Raw genomic sequence first — 23736 nt, forward strand, 5'->3', positions numbered from 1 at the left:
TCACATTAAGCAAGGTCCCACTCGATCTAGGAGTATACCCCCCGAAAAAACATGATATATAAGCCGTGAAGACTAACCCGCCCAGCCGACCTTCCGAGTAACAAGTTGCCCCTGAAAACAGATACACACCATTCAGTCTCTGATTCCCATATACCTGATTGATTACGATAAATACCAAGTAGCATGAGCAATTCATTCCATACAGTTAATGAGTAAGGCATTGAAAAAGCAAATGTTCATCAGTTTCAACTTGGTGGTTGCACAAACAATGGACAATATTCATCCACCTCTGGGCCCCAAGATCGGAGTTTGGACTTTGTTTTTTTCCCTCGCTTGAGTGCGACCCATGCTATAAAGCAATGTTTTTGAATTCCTTCATTGCACCACACCAACAGAGTCCAAGGGACCTTATTTCCTCGTCGTCGCATGTGATTATAAGTGTCTTTGACGGTATATTCTCATGTGGCCGTTATTTCCCAAACTACATTGTCCATTGCCAAGCCTCCGACTGTAACTTCATGAAGAGCTCTGAAAACTTCACCTAATGTATATTGCAGATGGTTGGGGAAAACCCAGTTACCATCTATAAGATAATCCTAGACCGATGCATCTTTCCTTAGGTTAGCCGTAAGGAGTTGATGTGAGGTATCACACTCTATTAGGGAACCACGAGACGAGGGTGCCACACATCTCGCCATAAATAAGTAGCAGCCCCATCATTTATGAGGTATTAATTGTACATGACAATTGACAGACTTCGAATTTCAACATTATACATGACAATTGACAAATGCATTTGGCCAAACCTAAAATTCAATGCAACCCTCCAAATCCTACTATTATTTTGCTCCACTTGATGATGACCAAAGATTCTACTAGTAAAAATTAAACAAACTTCTTAATGGAAGGAAGAGTTAATCAAAGAAATAACTTAAACCAAGATAATATTATTCATACCCTCTTAACTATTACAAATTATTATCTTTTAAAACACAATTAAACAACATTAGATAAAATATATCCATACATTTCGTTCATCCGCTATATTCGCTAATTCTCGAGATAAACACAATCGTCAAGAAAATTATCAGATTGAATATACCAAATATCACCCCGAACCACTATATCGTACTGCTTAGACAATATATTTGTATAATGAAAGGTAGCATAGCATCTTCAATGTCGTTTGATGAAATCACTAATCCTCAAAATCAATTGTTCAGATTGTTCAACGTTTTGTCGGTCCATCTCTACAGGAACCTTTTTCAAATAAAAACTATGCCCAACTCCTTTACTATAAAATACTTCGATATCTTTACTCGCTTTCTTCATCGCTTCAACAAATTCTAGTTCGGTGTCCAGTAGCAAATCCAACTCAGCTAATTCCATCATATATGGTGGCAGTTTTAACCCCTTCAACGGTGGTGCTAAGGGCCCCATCGGACAACAGATCGGATGGTCCTTAGTGCTGCCAATGGGCAATGCTAGACCAAAGAATTTGTCTACCATTTCAATGGTTAAAAATGGTGACTCGTTTTCTTTCTTCATCTCCGATTTACTTCTCTCGGATCGGGAAAAACCCGGGTGTAAGAGTATACCACCAGCTAATTTTATTGGATCCCACTTATTTGTTCTTCCCGCACGTGCGGAAACTTCGTGCACCAGGTTGCCTCCTGAGCTATCTCCTATGAGGAAGATCCTGCTAAAATCTGCATGAGCTTGGAGCCACGGCTCCGCTGATTCTCCTCGAGCTACAGATCGAAGCCATAAGAGAGCTGAGTAGCCGTCGTCAATTGCAGCTGGTAGTCGATGTTCAGGTGCCAAACGAAGGCGCACTGAAACACAAATGACTTGAGCAGAGCGAACAAGACGTGTATAAAATTGGTAGTACATGTACCAATCGGCTTGGCTAATACAAAACCCACCCCCGTGGAAATGAAGCAGTACGGGCAATTTTGAACCGTCTTCTTTTTGGGTTGTCTCGGGGATGTAAATTCGAGCAGAGAGCCCAGAGTTTTCATCTATGGTCAGGTCACGGGTAGCCACCCCTTCGATGAATTCATGTTCGTGAGGAGGTACAGGTTGAGCTAAGAATTTGAATTGGGGTGGACCCATCCAGGTACGGTCGACCGAGCCATCATCGAAAACCTTGAGCCAAATAGACACTTGATCTACCACCTTTTTCTCAATTTCTTGAACCATGTCTGGAGTAAGCTAGGGTAGTAGAGAAAAAGATATCTAAGAATGGATTGTTATGAGTTATTGATAGAATAGCTTTATATAGTGTAAGATACAAGGGTAGGTTTTGGGTTATGAAATTTCCTTGAAATTGGATTTCCACTCCATATTTATTTGTGAAGACCCAAAGACAAACTAACATTGACTTACTATTTGATTACTATTTCTTAGTCACTCGTACCTTTATTGAGTGAGAGAAATGTCTTGAGATTACTAACATAAATGGGTAGAATTCTCAAGAAAAAATAAAACATAAATGGGTAGAAACGTAAAGTAATCAAAGAGGAATATTTATAGTTGTGAATGGTGTGGAGATAATACTAATAATAATTTATACAATTTCCATTAGACAACATAAATGGGCAGTTTGGGAACCATGGGGGAAGTCTCCAATAGTAGTTGAAGAAAGTCGGTCAATGAGTCAACCGAGCAAGTCTTTTCTATAGGTCTTTGGATTTTAGCTTTATCCAAACTATTGATGGGTGTAGTGTAGTTGCATGATTTCAAAGTTGAATTCCTATTAAAAATAAGATTCATGAATCAAGCTTTCTTGGTCGGTTGGAACAGGGGCGGTCCGTGACCAAAGCCACCAAAGCGGTCGCTTTGGGCCCCGAATAATCAAGGGCCTCATGCTTCCTATTTCATATGTAACTTTCAAAAAACTAATTATACTTTAAACTAATTTCAAACATAATTTAAGGCGTAACTTAGTGGTAAAGAGTTTAGATCTTGGATAAAAGGTCAAGGGTTCGATTCCTACCCTTTGCATTGTGTTGTTATTGTTGTAGATGATGAAATGGAGCAAGAAATGGTGACTAAGAACCCTAATTGAAGATCAAACGTTCAAACCCTAACTCCTAAAATCAAACTCTTAATTGATGTATCCATTCATTAACCTTAAGCACTAAAATGATGAATGTAAATTGAAACATCCGAGTTGAATCATCTGTCTGGAACAATGATGTAAAATGATGAATTGTATCCATTCGATTTAAGAGTTGGTGTTGTTAAAGGATGTTTGTCAATGAACCCATATCTGGTAAAAATTCTTCAGAGTAGTTCAGTTCTGGAAATTTTGAAGACATCAACCATAATTTTTTTCTAACATTTCAGTTATAGATGTGTATAATTTAGGTTTAATTGGAGTAAGATAATAAAGGTGAAGAAGACATCAACCCTTATTCTAACACCTCTTTTCCTTCATCTTCATTTCCTCAACCCTTAACCTTTCTACCATACTTTCTCTCTCTATAAGAACTGAGAACCCTATTCCCTCCATTGAGAAATAGAAGGTGAAATTTTAATTTCTGAAGCACCCACCACAAATTTCTTACCTGCCCGATCAAACACCTAAAATTTGAGTGTGAGGTAAAAAATTCCTTTTTTTTTCTAACGGGAAAAAAAGCCTTTTTCTTACCTATATATTTTCACACGAATCAAACGGACCCTAAACTCAAATTCAAAAAATCCCACGGTTTTAAATTAGCACTAAACAAAAAAAAAATTCCAAAGTTACGTCACAAGATTTAGTGAGGCATTGGATATTTACATCCAAAATCCATCAGCATATTTATTATTTTCTTTTAGAAATCAACTGCGAAATCGTTACAAGGCATCGATACATCGAGACAATGTGATAAGCACGATAACTGTCGAAATAATACTAGGCTTAAAGCCCAACGAATTAAATGACCTATAGCCTGACGAATTAAATGATCTAAAGCTTACATAAACTACTTTATTTATATCCAAGTTCAACAATCTTGGATTTTCACTTTCATAAGATCGAACCTGAGACCTCTGCACTGACCAACTAGGCTACCAGTAGTTGGCCAACATATTTGTTATTATAAGTTCGTGATGACACTTTTATTCATTTCATAGTACAAATGACATTTTTATTACTATTATTTTGTCAACATGCATCTTTTTTACGTTGTGTTGTTGAGATTACATTTTTATTCTTATTTTGCACGTTTGCGTTTTTACGTTGGTGTTATGTGATATTTTAATCCTCAACAAACTTAACGTTATATTGTCCAACTGACTCTTTTATGCAACTTTGCAAAAGTGGCATTTTACTCTTAGGTTGCCAACACGGTATCTCTACGTACTCTTATATTTGCAATACAATATTTTACTCTCACCAAATACCAACTTTTCATTATGATGTCAAAATAACATTCTATCTCTTGCGTTATCAACGTGACATCTTACCTTTACGTTGTCAATGTCCTTCTCCTGATATAATACAAAATGACATTTATACCCCTCATGTTGTCAGACGAAGTTACTCTTCTATATTTAGAAAATGACACTTTCACCCTTACGTCATCAAAATGAATTTTGTATCCTTAAAGTAACTTTTTTGCAATACTGTCATGACATTTTTTACCCTTTCATGCTACCAAAATGACTATTTTTTACTTTTATATTATAAAACACATGTTGTTAAATTTCTATAATTTCAAAATAACTGTTTCACCCCTATCTTATCAAAATGCCAATTTTGTCCATCAGTAGTAAAATGACATTAATATCTTTATTTTGTCAAAATGAAATTTTTATTTTTATATTGGTAAAAATGACATTTTTACTCCTTATGTTAGAAATATGGTATTTTTGTCAGGGAGATTTTATAGGGCCCCCTCATTTTAGTTAAAAAGCCTCCCCTCAGTGATAATTTAACAAGTAAAATGGTTCATGGGAGGCCTTTTAACAAAATTGGGGAGGCCTTATAAAACTTCCCTTTTTGTCATTATGTTGTCAAAATAACATTTTTATCGTTAGTTTTGTTAAAATGACAACATATGTCAATATGATAAAGAGGGTGAAAATGTCGTTTTGATAATATAAAAAGAAATGTTGTCTTTACAACATAAAGAATAATAAATATCAACTTTAAAATATTTCAATAAAAATGTAAAAAATTTGTTTTTTTTTTTTTTGAAAAAAGGTCGGCATACTTTAGAAATATGATTCCGTGTCTCGAACCTTTGACTTAAAGAGTGGGAACGAACTTAGTGACCGCTTCAACCAAAGGTTGTTATTTTTATTTGTTTTGATGAAACGAGGCCAATGCCTAAATTTATTAGCTACTTGAGCGAGAAAATATATTGGTTACATCTGTCGTCGACTGGCTTACAAGATAAGAAGGAGAATCATAGATCTCCAATGTCTGCTCTAAACTGAAATTAAAATATTGTTTCGCCAATAAGTGAGCTACACAGTTTGCACTCTTAATATAGTGATTGAACTTTATGTCCCATAGCTTTTCCTTTCCCTAATGTATTTCTCTCATAGTAGTTCGAATTCGCCAAGAAATTTCTTCTAAATTCTTCGAACACGCACTTATGACCGTTTGTGAGTCTCCTTCAACTATACACACTCTGGTAACCTGTTTGCTATCTCAATGGTCAATTTAACTGCTTGAGCTTCAACTGCTGTCGAGATGGAGCACTTTCTGACAAAGGTCATAACGAATTCTCCTTGCGCATTTCGACATACTGCTGCTAGCGACGCCCTTCCATCGGCAAACGCTGCATCACAATTTATCTTAAGTTCTGTATCTCCTGGTGGGAACCAATAGGGGTTATGCTCCAATGCTTCTACAGTTGTGTGTTCAATATTCAGGAGAGTGCCCGAGTAATCCAAAGGTTGTTATTTTGACAACATATAAAGGCAAAATAGCATTTTGACATCACAAAGATAATAATGTCATTTGACAATCTAAGGATAAAAATATTGTTCTCACAACATGAAGGTGAGTTGCAACCTGCAATCTACACGGATGACGGATTTTTGCAGTTAGCTCAATGCTCATCCTTGCAGGATCGCTCATGGCCATTGTAGCACGTGCACGTGTGTTGCCAAGGGAATAATGGCAGGATGACTTGACATCATCCTCACCTTCCTCTGACTTACCACGGGCAGTTTGTTCAAGGTTACAAACCTAATGGTGACAACTAAACACGAGGTTTTGCCTCATCGCGGGACTTAACCCAACACTTTACACGAGTTGGCGACAACCATGCACCACATGTATCGTCATACCTTCAGTTCAACAAATTAGGTTATATTTTGGTCGGAAAATAGGCCAAAACGTTTTGAACGAAGGAATCAGACATTCTATATATGACTCTTATTAGTTGATAAATAGACAAAGAAAAATTCGTTGGAATCATGGGTGCAAAAGACTCATGAATATGTTGATTCATTATTCCGTCATCCAAACACACTATTAATACATGTAAAATTTGCACCCCTCATTCAAGGTGTGAAGTTGTACTTGGTTTCCAATATTTTACGTTGAATATGTGTGAGGTCAATTTAGTGGAGTATACTAGAAATTAATATCTTTTAAAATTAAACTATTTTTCGGGTTTCACCGCGTCTTATGGACGCGACAGATCCTTCTTGATTAATGTCCTAACATTTTCAAATTCTTCTCTGCAAATTAATAACTACAACTAGCCTTCTCAAATTATTCTGTACAAATTAACAATATATGAATATGTGTGAGGTCAATTTAGTGGAGTATACTAGAAATTAATATCTTTTAAAGTTAAACTATTTTTTCGATTAAGACGTCAGTAAAATTTGTACATAGGTCGACTACATATATGAATGTGTTTAGATAATCAACATATATGTTTGTCTAGTATCTTTGAATCTGATTACAAAACTCATTGTCCTATGCAAGGAAGCTTTTGTTGTCGTCAAAGGAAAGGATGAGGACAAAGAGATCATAGTGGTATATGGGCAAAGTTGTAACCAAATGTTTATTTACTTTTTTCACTTTTGGTTTTGCACTCACACTTCTATCATAGATGACAATAACTTGGAAGTGGGAAAAAGCCCTATACTAGTGAGGTGGTCCATTGCCTCTTTCTATGCAGGTCTAGAAGAGCAAATTGCAGCCTTGAAAGCAGATCATATAGTTATGATAACATAATTTCATTTGTTATATACTTCTCAGCGGACGCTCTGGCCATAATTAAATATGTTTGAAATATCGATTATGATGCTAAGTGCACATTATATTATGTTGACTTGAGTAGCAAACTTTGTCATTGGTTGAAAATAATGTAAGTTCTTTGAACACAAATATATCTGTTAGAAGCATTTCTGCATGCGCTCTAGCGATACTTAAATACGTGGTTAGTATCCACTAGAATATGACGTTCATATTATATTATGTTAGTCTGGGAGTAAACTTTATCCTTCGGAGCAAATCAAGTAACTGAAACAAACATAGTTACTTTTTTTCTGAGCATATGCACATGTGCTCTAACCATACTATAATATGTTTTGTTTACCTATAAAAATTTAGTGTACATATTAAATTATGTTTATCTGATGAGTAAACTTTATCTTTGAAAGCATATAATGTTTTTCTATAAACATAATTTCATCTGTTCTAAACATATCAACATGTGTTGTCTCCATAATTTGATGTGTTTATATATCTACCAAAATTGTTATATGAATACTCTGTTATGTTGGATATAGGATCAAGCTTAAACTTTGGCGTAGCACTTATGTTCTAAACATTTCAACAAATGCTCATTCAATATTTAGATATGTTTTATATATTCAAAAAAATATTTTACGCATATTATACTACGTTCACTGCTTGTTTAAAATGTTACGTATATTTTTTACTTGTTCGAATTTATTTTACAATGTTTGTAACATGATGTATTCTTGCTTGGGCATCAATTAATGTATATCGTTACTTTGAAGGTGAAGGAGGTGATGGAACCCGAGAGTCAACACGAAATACAACTGTTAAGAAATTCTGCGACAAAGTGGTAGCGGAGGTGAACATAGTCGATATGATCCAATTGGTCGAATAAATTGAACGTTTGACTCGAGAAGAGATATGTAGTGGGAGGCAAAGAGGGAGAAAAAGATGGAGAGAGTGAGGGTGACAGGAAGTTACAAATAAAGAAGGAGAAGAAAAAGATCAAGAGAAAAAAGGAGCGAAAAATGGTGAAAGAGAGGAAGTAGATAAAGATGGAGAGAATGACAAAGAAATAGATCAAGAGAAAGAAGAGTGAGCAAATGACTCACGGATATTATTTATTTTTCGATTAAATAAGTATGTATGTTTGCTTTTAGTATTGTTCATGTTGCAACAAATATTACTTTTTTTTTATGAAGGATGTTGCAACAAATATTACTTTGCTGACAACATTTTAATTTGTGTGAGGCTCGATTTTTCAAGTGTTAGAAACAAATTCAATAATATTTCTGTTTGGTTTTATGAATGTTATAAACATCAGTATTGTTTTAAAGCATTCGCATCATTGTCCTAATATTTGGATTACCTGTTTCTATTTTTTGGAAATGTTTTCAATTTGTTTTTTATTTTTTTCTAGATTTTTTTTGTGGCTATCTTGACAGTGAATATTAGTGTTTGCTTGTTAGTATTCCGATGATTGATTTGAAGATATATTGTTTTCCATTTGACACTAGTCTTTTTGTCTTTGTAAGTAAAAGAATTCTAGATTTGTAATACTGCAAGGTTCCTAAATTAGTAATGTTGTAGCAAATTGATGAATGTCTATAACATAGTAAAGTGGTCGGGTGAGTTTCAAAAAACCCTAGAAACAAGTATCTTCATCGAACGTATGTGCAAATGTTTAAAACATTTCTTAATTTCTTAAGGTTTTGAAAAAACGAAACCCAGATATCCTGGTTTGCCACATCCACTACAACATAAGCAATTGGAAACCTACTTATACATGGAAAAAAAAATTAATACAACCAATTAATGTCCAAAATAGCTTCAGGACGATATCTAACATGTGTAGTTTTGTTCTAAACATTTAGTATAATAGTAATAAAAAAATGTGGTGATGTGAACATTTCACAATGTGTTGTTACACGGTATTATTACTAACAAATTGAATAGAAAACGTGACAACAAATATAAAAATGTCGACGAATTATACTATAAATGCATACATATCATTGTTATCATCCTTCATAACCGCAACAAGGATGCAACCATTAAATCTTGTTTTCGCGAAGGTTCTATCAACATAGATAACAAGTCCAGAATGTTGAAAACCAGACATATATGTACGAAGCGCAATAAAAACTCGGTAAAAATGTTGACGATTAAAAGGGTGATGGGAACATAACAACTTATGTTAATAAAACAATAGTTCGTGTAAGTTGCACGTCATGTTCTCATTTAAAAACGTTAATTTGTGTAACGATATAACTGAAAATGTAGATAAAACATAGAGAGGAGAGAGAAACAAGAAAAAAAGATCAAATTGTGTACGGATATGTGCTCTAGAAAAGCAAGAAAATGTCATGATCAAAATGAACAAAAACTAGAGTAACTTTCTCAAATAATTAAGAATGAAGAAACATAAAGAAACATGAAAAATACATATTGAAGATGTTATGCAAATAAATGATGGAAGATGTTGATGATGAAAAGAGATGCCATAAAGGTTTCAACAAAAAGTTCTGGAAGATGATATAATTTCTTTAAGATGAATACAAAATTTGATGATGAATTTAAACCTGAAGATGAATACAAAATTTTATGATGAATTTAAAACCTGAAGACGAATTTAAAAGCTGAAGATGAATTAAGATGAGATGAATGATAAAAATAGACGAATCCGATAGAGAAAATGAAGGCTCTGTTGCAGATGAGTTGAAGATTAAGGAAGAAGAAGATGAGCAAAGTGTGATGAAGATGATAACAGGATCGTTGAAGATGATGACTACAATGAGGAAGAAGATGAGCATGAAGATGACCAAAACTCTTGCCAAAAAGAACAACAGCTCCGACGAATCTCACGAGCAGTAGTTTCGGGGAGGAGAGAGAGTAGCTAATTGGTTTATGGGAAAGGAAATAAATTAGTGGAAGGTGTTGATTAAAGAAAAAGGTGGGAAATGATAGAGTGCCCAGCAATTTTGCCCATTAAAATGCCCAAATTTCCTCATTTGGAAATAAAAGCGGTCCCCACCGTAGTCAAACTTTGAAAAAACCTTGTCTTTTAGTGATTCCACATCAGCTGGGCATTTTAATGGGCTAAAAACTGGGCACTCTAGCATCTCCCTTAAATTGAAGGGTGTAAAGGGGTATAAAGATAAAAAAATGTATGCCTTGAGATGGGATAAAGAGCCTAGAGAACTGTAATTGGACTTGATTCTTATTAATAAATAAAAATTGGGGTTTTTTTTCCTATTATTAGGGGAGAGCAACGGTCGGTTTTTTTCTGTTTTTGTTCGAGCCGGAGTCGAACCAATAAGTGGCGGTTTGACTAAATCATCGGCCGAAGTCGAGCCGATCATTTGGCCGGCCGACAAGGTTCGGCCCGGTTTGGTTCGACTCTGTTGAGTTCGGTTGATCGGTTGAACCGAACACAATTTAGAGAGAATGCCAAACTAATGTTGTTCATTTCATTGGATGCGCGGAAAATAAAAATTAAGAGTCCATCGTACTTTTCCACCTTACATGTACGGAAAATAAAAATTAAAAATTCATCGTACTTTTCCACCATTACAAAAAAAAAGTAGAAGTGCGAATGCAATATCTACATTTTTAAGTTACTAACTAAGAATGAGTTGTGGTACATAGAACATTAATGAAGACTTACCTCTAAAAACCTTTTAATCAAATTGAATAGGTTGTGGTTCACGAAGCCGACAACAACAACTAGGAAAGAAGACAAATTTAGACTTGGAAGATTTGATTATGGTTTTCCTAAATTTTTTCCTTATTAACAAAATTATTATTTCCTCTTTCCAAAGAGTTCGGTCGGTTCGGTTTGGGCGGTTTCTAGAAACCCAAGCCAAGGCCAAACCAAGTCGATTTGGGTTGTTCGGTTTTTCGGCCGAACCGAGTCGAACGGTGATCGGTTCGGTCCAAAAATCGACCGGTGCGGTTCGACTTGGTTTGGTTTGACCGATTGGTTCGGTTTTTGCTCACCCCTACCTATTATTATTTTAGGTGGGTTTAATTTAGTATTTAGATCTATTTTTTGGGCTTTTAACTCATTTTGGGGTAGTCAGCAGTTTTTTTTGAAGCCAAGGGAACAATTTCCATTAATAAGTGAATAAATCATAATGATAACATGGATGATTTCTAATTTCTCTCATCTGAAAACCTCATGAGAGTTACATACCTATAAAAAGTTAAATTAAATTAAATTATTGACAGCAATATCCTTCTGTTTTTAGCCGATATACATATAAATGATGTTATATCATCCGTTGGAAGTGATCTTTATCGAACTCTCAATAAAAATGGGCAGTCACACTTATCCATAAGATGACCAACTGACATGTTCATTGTAATAGATGTGTGGTCGTGATTTGTACGTTTTTTGTAGTACTAGTAGTGTTCTAAATAATATTCTGGTGATGGTGATAAACTGATAATTACAAGAACGTTTTTTTTTTTTTGTTGAACTAATTACAAGAACGGTTGATTAAAAGAATTTGAGTAGTCCTTTTCAATTGGGTGGTAACATATGGGGTCTCTTTATAGTAGAGACCAAAGTTAGAATCAAGTTGATTACAGAGAAAGTCTCACCCTTCATAATTTAACGGACGTCAAAATTAATCTGGAAATTACTGAAGTTTTAACAATAGTAAATTTAATGGGTAAGAGAAAAAAACAAGTATCCGTAACATAAATCTCATTCATAATAGTGAAGAACTAGTCAAACGAATAAAAGAGAAATGGGGATATTATATGTTTAGAAGTGAACGGTCAAAATGGTTGAGCTACAAGATAGGCTCGCTTCTTGCTCAAATGCTCATGTGTTATGCAGGTCGGATTAACCTGTGGCCTACGCGATTATGTCCTTTCTGTCCGAAACAGATTAGCCTGTGTGTGGAACTGTGGACCCGACTAGTTGACACCTCTATTTTGGGATTAGGGATCTTTTGATCGGAAATAACTTTTGTTTTTCGTGTATAAATAGTTCTTGGCAGTATGGTAGAGTATGGCCCTCATTCCCCATCAATCTCTTGTCACAAAACGAACTTCACTTGGTCCATGCATTATCATTTTTAGAACTAGTTCTTTTAATGTGGAACAAATGAACTTTTAATACGTGTAGTATATTTTCAACAAAAAAAAAAATACGTGTAGTATATGGTGCTTCTCCACTAAGTTTGATCACGTTTTTATTGACACAGTCCAATTACATTTCAAACTAATCTTTCGAAATCTGTGGGCTATATAGGTGGTGACCGTTTTTAATTGTCTTTTCATATGAGTACTCCATTACCAAGCAAAACACAGAGAAAGAGAGAGATTTAGAGAGAGAGAGAGAGAGAGAGAGAGAGAGATGGCGGATTTGTTCATTAAGCAAGGAAAGGAGTACTCACAGGCTCGACCTAGTTATCCTCCAGAGCTATTTGGGTTCATTGCCTCCAAAACACCAAAACATGACCTTGCTTGGGACGTTGGCACCGGCAGTGGTCAAGCTGCTGTCTCTGTCAGTATACACACTCATACTCTCATTCTAAATTCCCAATTTGCAATTTAACTGTCAATTTTCACAGTTTCTTTTATAATTTTATTTAATACATGTTATTCACATCTTGATGAGTTATAGATCTCAACAATTTGTAGTGACGTCGAATTTCCCCTAGTTTGCTTTTAACATTCCACCAATGAAATAGTAGTTATGACAAAAGAAAAGTTAGGCAATAACCTTTTTTGATACAAAGTACATCTGAAAAACACAGTATGGTAAGTATATATGATAAACAAGTTTTTAAAACAACAAGATTACAAAACTCGTCTCTGGAGATACAAACAAAGATTTCTCTCTTTACGTGACTGAACATGTGAGAGAAGAGAGAAACAAGACTTTCTCTCCACGTGACTTAAAATGTTTCTTTAACCAGGGCAAAACTTTAATAATATAAAAAATGATGACCATCATAATCCTTCTACCTACCATTGTTGGGTTTATACAATGGTTGGGCCCATTTGGGTGATTCCATGGTTGGGCCCATTACCATCTAATAATTAATTGAGAGTGAGCCTCACACACTCACTACTAGTCAATTAAGACTATTTGTCTTCTAGTTAGCACATGGATGGGCTCCACCTCTAGAAGGAAGATGACATTCAAAGCTTTCTTTCTCTAGACAATTAATGTCCCACATCTCTCAACTAGTGAAACTAAAGGTGTCTTATAATAAGTTGCTTGACAACTCATTGTAAAGCACATGGTAGTGTAGAGAAGGCTCCCACACGCGCGCGCACACATGTGAGGCATTTGGGCTTTTAACCAATTTGGACTCTTTGGCTATTTGGGCTATTTAGGCTATTTGGGCTAATTGGGCTATGTGGGCTAATTGGGCTTATGGGCCTTTGGGCTTATGGGCTTATGGCCCGTGAGCCCGTGAGCCCGCGTGCCCGGGTGCTCGGGTGCTTATAGTGAAAAGACTCTTTTGCCACGAAGAGTAGTTTTACTCAAACTCGGATTTTGACTAAGTCGGCGGGATTAACCTAATCAGTATTTGAGTATATCTCTAACTGATTTCGTAGGGTTAATCAGTTTCCGAGTTTATCTCCCACTCCCTTAACTTCTCTACCACGTTTCCTAGGCGGTTAGGGTTTTCTCAGAGGCTATATATACCGACCGAAATCAAGAGAGAAAAAACATAACTCATTATCGGCTATCTTCCTCTTTCTGATTGTTCAAGTTTTCGAGTTCTGTTATCTCCATTACTGTCTCTGTTAGTGCAGACAGAGGAAGTAAGTTGTGGTCAATCCTTGGGGAGTGATCAGAATCAAGTAATTAGCACCCCGGTTACTCCGAAATCACTTTCAAGGCAGTGACCTCCATACCACGACACAATGAATAAGTTCTTTTCTACCCGACAGTTCCATTGATCTACCCCATATTTCCAACAACCATGTAGGAAAAAAAACAAAAATTAGAGACCCACTAACCTATAAAACTCTTAAATGTCGCTTGTCAAAGGACAATTTAGCGATACCCTCTTTTTACGGATGTGATGTCCAATTAGCGTTACTTTCTTTTTTAATTAGATATTAGTGAAACCTCTTTTTCTGTACTGAAAAGTTCGAAAATACCCTTATCCTTATTGTTTTATCTATCTGTTTTCTTCAATCTTCTATATCTCTTCGATGTTATACTTTGCCGACGTATCTTCATTTCTCATACTTATTTTTTTTCTCTTATAAATATTTTTTCTACTTTACCAAAAACATTTATTAAAAAATTAAAATTCATAATTACAACAATTCAAAATAAAAATTGTAAATTCTAAGAAAAAAATTTATCTTCTCATATGTTCTTTATTTTACGTTAAAATTGTTGTTTTCAAGTGTAACCAATTTGTAGATGACCTCTTGATATCTTTGTTCTTTCTATTAAGTATAACTGGTATACTTTCAACAAAAAAAAAAAGTATAACTGGTATACATTAAAAAAATACAAATGCAAATGGAAATTATGAATCGAACGAAAAATTAAAAAGTTAGAAGAGAAATTATTAATTGAACTTGCAATTTAGATAGAAAATTTCACGGAAATACCGAAGTTAGAGTGTCATGTCAACCGTGAAGTTGCGAATTAGATAGAAAACTTTTAGGGAAGACCGAAATTAGAGTTATGTCGGTCATAGTAATAATAGAGAAGAAAAAAAATATAATAAGTGTAGGACTATTTCTGTACTTGTAAGTACAAAAAAAGGTGGTTTCACTAATAACCTATTAAAAAAGGTATCGTTAATTAGGCATTAGTGGTGAGAGGGTATCGCTAAATTTCCCTTCATTGATAATATATGTGTAAGTACTTCAAGAATAACATACCAAAAATAAGCATAAATTAGTACCTGTCACTGATAATATCTGTGTAAAATTTTACTTTCATAAACTGCAGTAGAGGCAATCTAAAGTCTATTTACTAACATAATTTTTTTTACATGGTTTAGCTAGCTGAAATATACAAAAACGTTGTAGCCACAGACGCAAGCTTGCAACAATTGGAGTTCGCATCCAAACTTCCTAACATTCGGTATCAACAAACGTCCACCAATATGTCTATTTCAGAAATCAACCGCGACATAGCTCAGAATTCAACAGTCGACCTCGTAACAGTTGCAATGGCAGTTCATTGGTTTGATCTAAAAACTTTCTATGAGCATGTCAAATATGTTCTCCGGAAACCTGATGGAGTTCTCGCAGTATGGTGTTACACTTCACCTTTTGTTGACGAAAATGTAGATGCTGTCTTACAACTTCTTTACGAAGAATCAGCACCTTATTGGGACCCGACTCGTAAACTTTACCAAGATAAGTATAAAACTCTTCATTTTCCATTTCAACCTGTGGAAGGAATGGATCATACTGGCCCATTCGAGTTTGTGAGTACAAAAATAATGGATTTGAACATGATGTTTAATTATATAAGGTCATGGTCAGCTTACCATATCGCGCACTCGAAAGGAATAGAGTTATTAAGGGGGGAAGTTATTGAAGAATTCAAACGTGCATGGGGAGGAAATGAGAGTGAGATGAAGGAAGTTAGGTTTCCTATCTATCTTTTGATGGGTAAGGTTGGGGAAATAAGTGATGAAACTCATTAGCTGTCTTTTTGGTAGTTTGAACTTGCAGAAATGTAAAATGTCTGCATATATAATAAATTGAAAGTTAAACAAGTTGTGAAGTGCTCTGTTGTGGTTACTTTAATTTATGGATGCTTTTTTGATCTCCTAAATTTAGGTCTTTCAACAAAAAAAAAACTTGTGTTTAGGTTTTTAGTTGAAGATGGGTACCCAACTTAGACTAGTAATAAGAAGGGCATATGCTCAAAACATATCTGAGCATATGCCCTACAATGTATTATGTATCCTGCAATTAATAACTAGGCTTAAAATGGGCTCAAAGGGCATGAGCAACATCGTCAGACACGTCAAAGGAGATAATTGTTTTACAAAACGTCAACAAATGCCAAATTTACGCGAAACTGTCCCCAATATTTCTATATAGATGGTGCAAATTTCAAAAGAAATGACTCCGAGTTTAGCATATGGCCTCTGCTTGAGTGACGCACAAGATGTTCCAAATTCCAACTAGAAACAATCTTTTTCTTCGGCTTCTTTTATTCATTTCCTTCTTATTATTGTAAAACATTTTGCAATTAAAATGATTATAATGATTGGAGGAGTTGAACCCACACTTCATGCTATAATGATGTTTGAAGTTTTTGGTAAGAGTATATTTTTTTTTTATCCGGACCAAATCGCTAATGGTTTGATTAGATCATCGAACCAATGTATACTTTAGGAGATTGTTTGTCTGTGATAATAGTTAATAGGATACATTACATAAGACGGATCGAAAATAGGAGATCCGGCGGTCAAAGATAAGTTGCAGAAATAATATACGTGTGTAACACGTGTATGTACGTGACGGATCGAGAAGACGAGATCCGACGATCAAGAAGAATTCAGAATATTGAAGATATATTGAAGATATGTGAAGATTTAGTTTCTTATATTCAGAATATCTCTTGTAACTATCTAATGGTAATATTAGATAGATTTTGTATTATTTCCTAATTTAGTAATCAGAAACTAGGAAACCCTAAACCCTAAGTCATCTATAAATAGGAGAAGGTTCTAGGATTCAAACTCATCGAGTTATGTCTGACCAATGTAACGGATCACACCCACATACAATTGTATCTTTACTTCATGTCCATATCTCCGAGTGGAGGAGATGAAGTCATTAAACCTATCGGCCTTAGGTTTCAAGCAATGGCAACACCAAATAAGGCAGGGTCCGTGTCTAAAACTCGAGCTGCTACAAAGAACAAGGAAGCACCACAAGTTTCTGTTCGTAAAGAAGACAAATATGGTTTCGAAAATCATAATATTCTAGGTAACAATTCTTTAGCAAATACTATAAAGAACAACATGTTTGCAGGTGTTCTAAGGAACCCTAAGGTTGGACTTGATAACACATCAAGAATAGTAGGTTCTCAGCCGGCAGAATCACAAGGAATTAGGGTTCCGGCTGCTGTTAGGGTTCCGGCCAGACAGGAACAGTGTGCAGCCAAACCAACAAGTCAGGGTGCTACCAGAATTCTGGGAGGTGCTCCAATACGCTCCAATTGGACTGAACTATTCAGTAACAAAACAAATACTCCACGAGTTGCTTTATCCTATATCCCTCCTAGAGTTTTGGATGGTTGTTTCATGGCAGAAGTGGATGTCTCGGACTTTGTGACTGAAACACAATCGTTCGAAAACATACTAATTGGTAGTTTTGTCGGCGAGAGAATGGGATATGGCTTAGTACACAGTGTGTTAATGAAACAATGGAAACCGAAGGGTGAGTTGACCCTCACGGTGCATGGGAATTCAGCTTACGTCATAAAGTTCTCATCATTGGAAGATAGACAACGGGCTTTGGAACACGAGACTATATTAATTGCAGGTCGAGTCTTTATAGTTAGACCATGGAAAGCCAATATTGAACAAGAACTTCAGGATATGAAGACGATACCTATATGGGTAACATTAAGAAATATCCCTCTTCTTCTCTGGAATTTGAAAGGTATTTCCCATATTGCTAGTGTGTTGGGAACTCCTCTTATGCCGGATAGTCGTACGGAATCAAAAGAGCGGATGGCATTCGCAAGGGTGTGTCTTGAAGTACAAGTTGATAGGGGTTTACCCGAGGAGATTCATGTTCGAGTTAAGGATGGAACATCAACCTATATAGTAAAGGTGCAAGTGGAGTATTCGTGGAAACCTAATAAGTGTATGACGTGTCTAGTGTTTGGGCATGATATTTCGACGTGTCCCATGAGACCAAAACCTGCTGCAAATGTTGAAGTTCCGATAGTTAATAGCACCTTAGACAAGGTAGGAAATTGGAGAGTAACACTAAGACTAGGTTGCACCAACAGGGCATGGAAACGAATGAAATGAGGAATTATAATGGGACGCAGAAGAGTTTCAAATTTGGTACAGGGATTGGTTCGGGTGGTCCAAATGGAGGGAGGAAACGTCCGACAATGGTGTCAGCTCGAGATAACCAACAAATTCGTGAGGAAAACCGTGATATAAACGAAGGATGGTCGATGGTTCAATATAAATGCAACAAGTTCTCTATCGGCGTGGGACAACCAGAAAAGTTTGATCAACAACCACGGAAAATGGCAAAGAAGGCAGTAACAATATAAGGTAAATCAGGCTCATACAATCTCATTGAAGGTAATTCCTTTTCAGCTCTTTCCAATTCTGAAATCTTAGGTATTGATGAACAAGAGGGTGAGCCGGGGGTTAGCTTACTTGTAAGTGATCATCCCCATCATTAGGGAACCAGCTCCACATTACATGACCCAAGGGAGGGGAATGACCCTAATTTGATCAGTATGCGATTGGATAACATCACCAAGACTTCCATGGAGGTCGAGGACGAATCCCAATAGTTTTTATGATTAATCTTGCATGTTGGAACATGAGAGGTCTTAATGACGCTCTCCGTATGAAGAGTGTGAGAGATTTTGTGAGATTAAATAGGATTGATTTATGTGTTTTTCTAGAAACGCATGTCCAGGAGCTCAATAAGATTCGCATTCAGCGAAGTCTAAACTCTAGCTGGACTTTTATTGATAATTATGTGGCTATTCCGGGTGGTCGAATTTGGATTGGTTGGGACCCCACTAGGGTCGAATTTAATGTATCCCATGTTGGAGGGCAAGTTATTGCAGGTAGTGTTCAGTTTACAAATGGCTCGGGTTTTAATATGGCAGTGGTGTATGGAAGTAATAACACTATTCAGCGTCGGGAGCTCTGGGGGACCTTGAGTTTCTTATGACGGGTTCTGAGGCTCCTTGGCTGGTGCTATGTGATTTTAATACCACGATGTTGGCCAATGAGAAGAGAGGTGGTAATACCTCACCATCTCAAGGTTCCAATGAGATGTTTGAATGTGTTACCGACCTGGGATTGTTCGATTGCTCGTATACAGGTTGTTTCTACACTTGGTCTAACAGGCAGATGGGAGCTGCAAATATCAGTTGTAAGATTGATCGGGCTCTAATTAATAGTGGTTGGTTGACCTGCTTTTCTCTAGCTAAAGCAGATTTTCCACCACCAGGGGATTCAGATCACTTCCCTATTATTATTCCTCTTGCAGTATCTAACATACACCGACGTACTCCGTTTCGGTTCTTCAATGCCTGGACGGAGGATCCCACGTTTCGAGCTCTTGTTGCTGATGTATGGAAGGTGTCAGTACGGGACAATCCGATGTTTCGTATGGTGACAAAACTCAAAGCTTTGAAGGCTCGATTGAATGAATGGAAGAAAGATCGGTTCAATGGGGTGACGAACCAGGTAACCATTAACCGAATTTTTTTACATTCAGTGCAGGTCCGATTGTAGGGAGATCCAGCAAACCCAGTTTTACGGAGGCAAGAGAGAGTAGCTACTGGAAACTATAGAAACGTTGTACGAGCTGAAACAGCAATGCTCCGACAACGTGCTAAAGTTGACTGGCTCACTCTCGATGACAGCAATACAACATATTTCCACAACTCTATTAAGGAGCGAAAGTCTCAGAACGCTATCACTCGACTGACCAGAGAGGATAGTTCGGTGGCAGATGATCCAATGGAGATAGCTAATATGTGTGTGGACTTCTTTCGGGACTTATTTGGGCGAGAGGTTGAGGATAATGAAACATTAGGTCCCATATCTAATGTGGAGTTCTCACGCCCGCTTACGGAAGCTGAAGGAGCTCTTCTCATTATGAGAGTGACGAGAGATGAGATCTATGCTGCCTTACAGACTATTGGTTCTGATCGATCGCCGGGGCCGGATGGGTTCTCTTCCCATTTTTTTAAGGCGTGTTGGGACATCGTAGGAGACGACTTTGTGGAAGCTATCCAGAGGTTCTTCGACTCAGGAAAACTTCTCAAAGAGGTAAACTCAACTTTCGTAACTCATATTCCTAAAATAGAGAACGCTTCTTCAGTGTCAGATTTCAGACCAATATCTTGTTGTAATGTGCTGTATAAATGCGTTACCAAGATTCTTACGTACTATACGGCTGAAGGGAGTTATTTATTCGATGATCAGCCCGAACCAATCAGCCTTTATTTATGGTCGTACTATTCAAGACAATATCATGCTAGCCCATGAGATTGTTCGGAACTACCACCGACCAGACACCTCGGCTAGGTGTACGGTAAAGATTGACCTTAAGAAGGTGTATGACACAGTTCGTTGGTCTTCTCTATTCTCAGTCCTTGGTAAGTTTCATTTTCCAAGGATATTCATAGAATGGATACGGGCATGTGTGACTACGTCTAAATTCTCGATTATGGTTAATGGTGAAGCCCATGTTATTTTGATGGAAAGCGAGGGCTACGGCAAGGCTGTCCGATTTCTCCATATTTGTTTGTCTTAATGATGGAGGTATTCGCGGTTCTTATTGATCGAGATGAGAGAGCAGGTAGGTTTCTGCTACACCCTAAGTGTCGAGTTCCGAAAGTTACTCACCTTTGTTTCGCCGACGATCTCATGGCCTTCTTCCGAGGAGACGCGAGTTCGGCTCAATCTCTAAAAGGTGTGTTAACTGGTTTTCATCGGGCGACGGGGTTGCAGGCTAATGTGCTCAAGAGTACGGTTTTCTTTGCTGGTCTTTCGGTCCAAGGTCAGAGTGATATTACTAGTATTCTGGAATTCGGTATTGGTTCTCTTCCTATTCGATACTTGGATTTGCCTCTTATATCGTCTCGTCTCACCTATAGTCATTGTATTCCGCTGATTGATAAAATCAAGGGACGAATCCAATCTTGGAAGAGTCGCCTTTTATCGTTCGCGGGGCGAGTTCTCCTCATAAAGGTGGTTTTGAATAGTATGTTGCTATATTGGGCAGCAATGTTCGTTATCCCCAAGAGAGTAATAAATGACATCAACTCCATCTTTAGTAAGTTCCTGTGGTCTGGCGTGGATATGGGGTGTAAGAGAGCTCCCATTGGCTGGGAAAGCCTTTGCTACCCCACGGATGAAGGGGGACTTGGTTTTCGTAATATCGAGCTGTTGTTCGAGGCGTCAAATCTTCGTCATATATGGGACCTGGTTAGTGGCAAGACGACTCTGTGGGCTGAGTGGGTGAGAAATAATCTCATAAAAATCAGCACTTCTGGACTTTATCGGCTTCGAGTAGAAGTTCTTGGTGCTGGCGGCGGATTCTAGCCAGTAGGCCGACGGCTCAGCGGCTCATTTGCACTTCTCTTGGGATGGTCATGATACTAATTTCTGGATTGATTTGTGGCATCCTCGTGGTCTCCTTTTTGATGCATTTGAGGAGACATATAGATACAATTCTTACCTTCACTTAAATGCACGGGTTTCTCAGTTTATTGGGCAATCAGGATGGGTTTTTCCTACTCATATAACAGCTATGTTGGGGACTATCGAGGTTGAGGCTAGAGAGGTGGTGGTAGATAGTACGCTCCGAGACGAGGTGATCTGGATGCCCAGCCAGAATGGAGAGTTTACTCTCAAAGAGACGTACGAAGCAATTCGACCCAAAGGAACTCGGTTGAGCTGGACTTCCTTAGTATGGTTACCGGGTGGTATACCCAAACATTGCTTTATCACGTGGCTTGCCTTTCGAAGACGCCTCAAAACCAGATCTCTTCTGGCCAGTTGGGGTATGGTTATAGACACTACATGTGTCTTCTGTGGGGTAGATGAAGAAACGGATTCCCACCTATTCTTTGGTTGTTCGGCTACGAAGAATATATGGGAATCGCTATTACTCAAGATGGGATTTCAGAGAGTATGTGCGGTCGATTGGGAAGAAGAGTTACAGTGGTGTCTGAATCACTTTGGAGGGAATTTTATTGCTGCCCGGGTAGGTCGTCTTCTTTTAAATGCCTATGTCTATCATATTTGGAAGGAGCGGAATAACAGGGTATTTAGAAGTAATGTCATGTCACCGGGGCTGATTGTCCACACTATTTGTGATGAAGTGCGGATCAAGCTGAATACCATTACCAAACGGTTTGAAGATACTGAGGAGAATCGGAGGACCATCGATCGCTGGAATCTTACTATCTCTCTACAAAAGCCGGTTTATACTTCATGTAAATGGACTCGACCGATGGCAGGGAGATATATGATTAATACCGATGGTGCTCTAAACGAGGTGGATGCGGGGTATGGAGCCATCATTCGAGATTCCGAGGGGATTGTTGTTAGAGCAGCCACTGAACAGGTTGATGGGCAGACTATCTTTATACATGAGCTGCAGGGTGTTGAGTTGGGGTTGGAGTTAGCACTTAGTGCTGGGCTGCAGGAAGTTGAACTTGGTCTTGATTCGATGAATATCAAGTTACTTCTTGCAAAACCACATCAGAAATTACCATGGAGGGCGAGGCGGTTATGGAAGAGAGTTCAGAGGCTTAAGAGACAACTTCGGAGTTTTCAGGTATTTCATGTCTATAGCGAAGCAAACCAAGCTGCTGATTACTTGCAAAAATGAAGTTAGGACCGGGAGTAACTCACTTGAATGTTAGTCAACTGCCGGCGGAATTAGTCAATATTGTTAATGCAGATTCTAAAGGGACAGTGAGAATGAGGAAAGGGTGGGGCTAATGAAATGATGTAATTTTGATTTCTTTGCTGTTTTTTTACTTCTTATTTCTCTGTATTCCGTTCGGGCTTCTCCCGCTTATCATTATCAAAAAAAAAAATATTTGACTTAATTTATGACTTGATGTTCACCTTCACTAAAAGATAAAAAAAAAATTCCAAGTTTAACTACGATGTAGACCGTTATTTAGTTTTTGTTTTACTTAAAATAGGAGAACTAGAAGTGATTTTGTACAAAATTATGACTCGATTTATTACCTAAATTCTAAAATTTATTCCCCTTTGTAAGTTTTATTGTCAGTGCAATATATCTTTGATGTCTCAAAAATTGGGAGTCTCTCTAACCTCTTTCGAACTCTTCTATTGATGAAGTTGAGCCGATTCTGTAATCAAATTTGATCTGAGTCTATCCGTATGAGTAAGGACTAGAAATAGCGAAGAAAGTGAAGCGATAGCTATTTGCAAGGGCATGGAATGGGCAAAATTTAGAGATTACAAGCACATTATCATTGAAAGTGAGAGCTATAATCTCATAAAGCACATCAAAGATCGAAAGCATACGATCAAATGGCAATCAAAGATACATATCCAGAAAATTAGTGATATGATGGGAAGTTTTGACGGTATTTTCTTCCAATATACTAAAAAGACGCTGAACTCTCAGGCAAATTTACTGGCTAAGTGGGCGAGAAGGAAGAAAAGAGAAAAGATATGGAAGCAAGTGCCTTATTTTCTTATTAAAAAGTACTGTAAAGATATCTTATTATAATTTATATATATATAGCATCCAATTTCAACAAAAAAAAAAAGGACTTCCACCAAAAAAAGAGGGTAAACCCTAACTCAAAT

General features: G+C 37.1%; 2 protein-coding genes across 2 annotated transcripts; one reads left to right on the top strand and one right to left on the bottom strand.

Annotated features, from left to right (window-relative positions):
• Positions 1 to 927: 927 nt before the first annotated feature.
• Positions 928 to 7108, bottom strand: LOC147545390 (putative carboxylesterase 6). The gene has a single exon (XM_086638226.1). It carries the CDS (start codon positions 2200 to 2202, stop codon positions 1177 to 1179), a length of 1026 nt encoding a protein of 341 aa, XP_086494352.1. The 5' UTR covers positions 2203 to 7108; the 3' UTR covers positions 928 to 1176.
• A 5258-nt stretch (positions 7109 to 12366) lies between these two features.
• LOC147545391 (uncharacterized) lies at positions 12367 to 15932 on the top strand. The gene is made up of 2 exons (XM_086634610.1): positions 12367 to 12719; positions 15199 to 15932. Exons 1-2 carry the CDS (start codon positions 12570 to 12572, stop codon positions 15850 to 15852), a joined length of 804 nt encoding a protein of 267 aa, XP_086490736.1. The 5' UTR covers positions 12367 to 12569; the 3' UTR covers positions 15853 to 15932.
• Positions 15933 to 23736: the final 7804 nt, after the last annotated feature.

The sequence above is a fragment of the Eschscholzia californica genome, unplaced genomic scaffold, assembly GCF_041429995.1.
Source record: "Eschscholzia californica isolate CP2 unplaced genomic scaffold, dmEscCali1.0.p SCAF_4, whole genome shotgun sequence".
NCBI classification, from domain to species: Eukaryota; Viridiplantae; Streptophyta; class Magnoliopsida; order Ranunculales; family Papaveraceae; genus Eschscholzia; species Eschscholzia californica.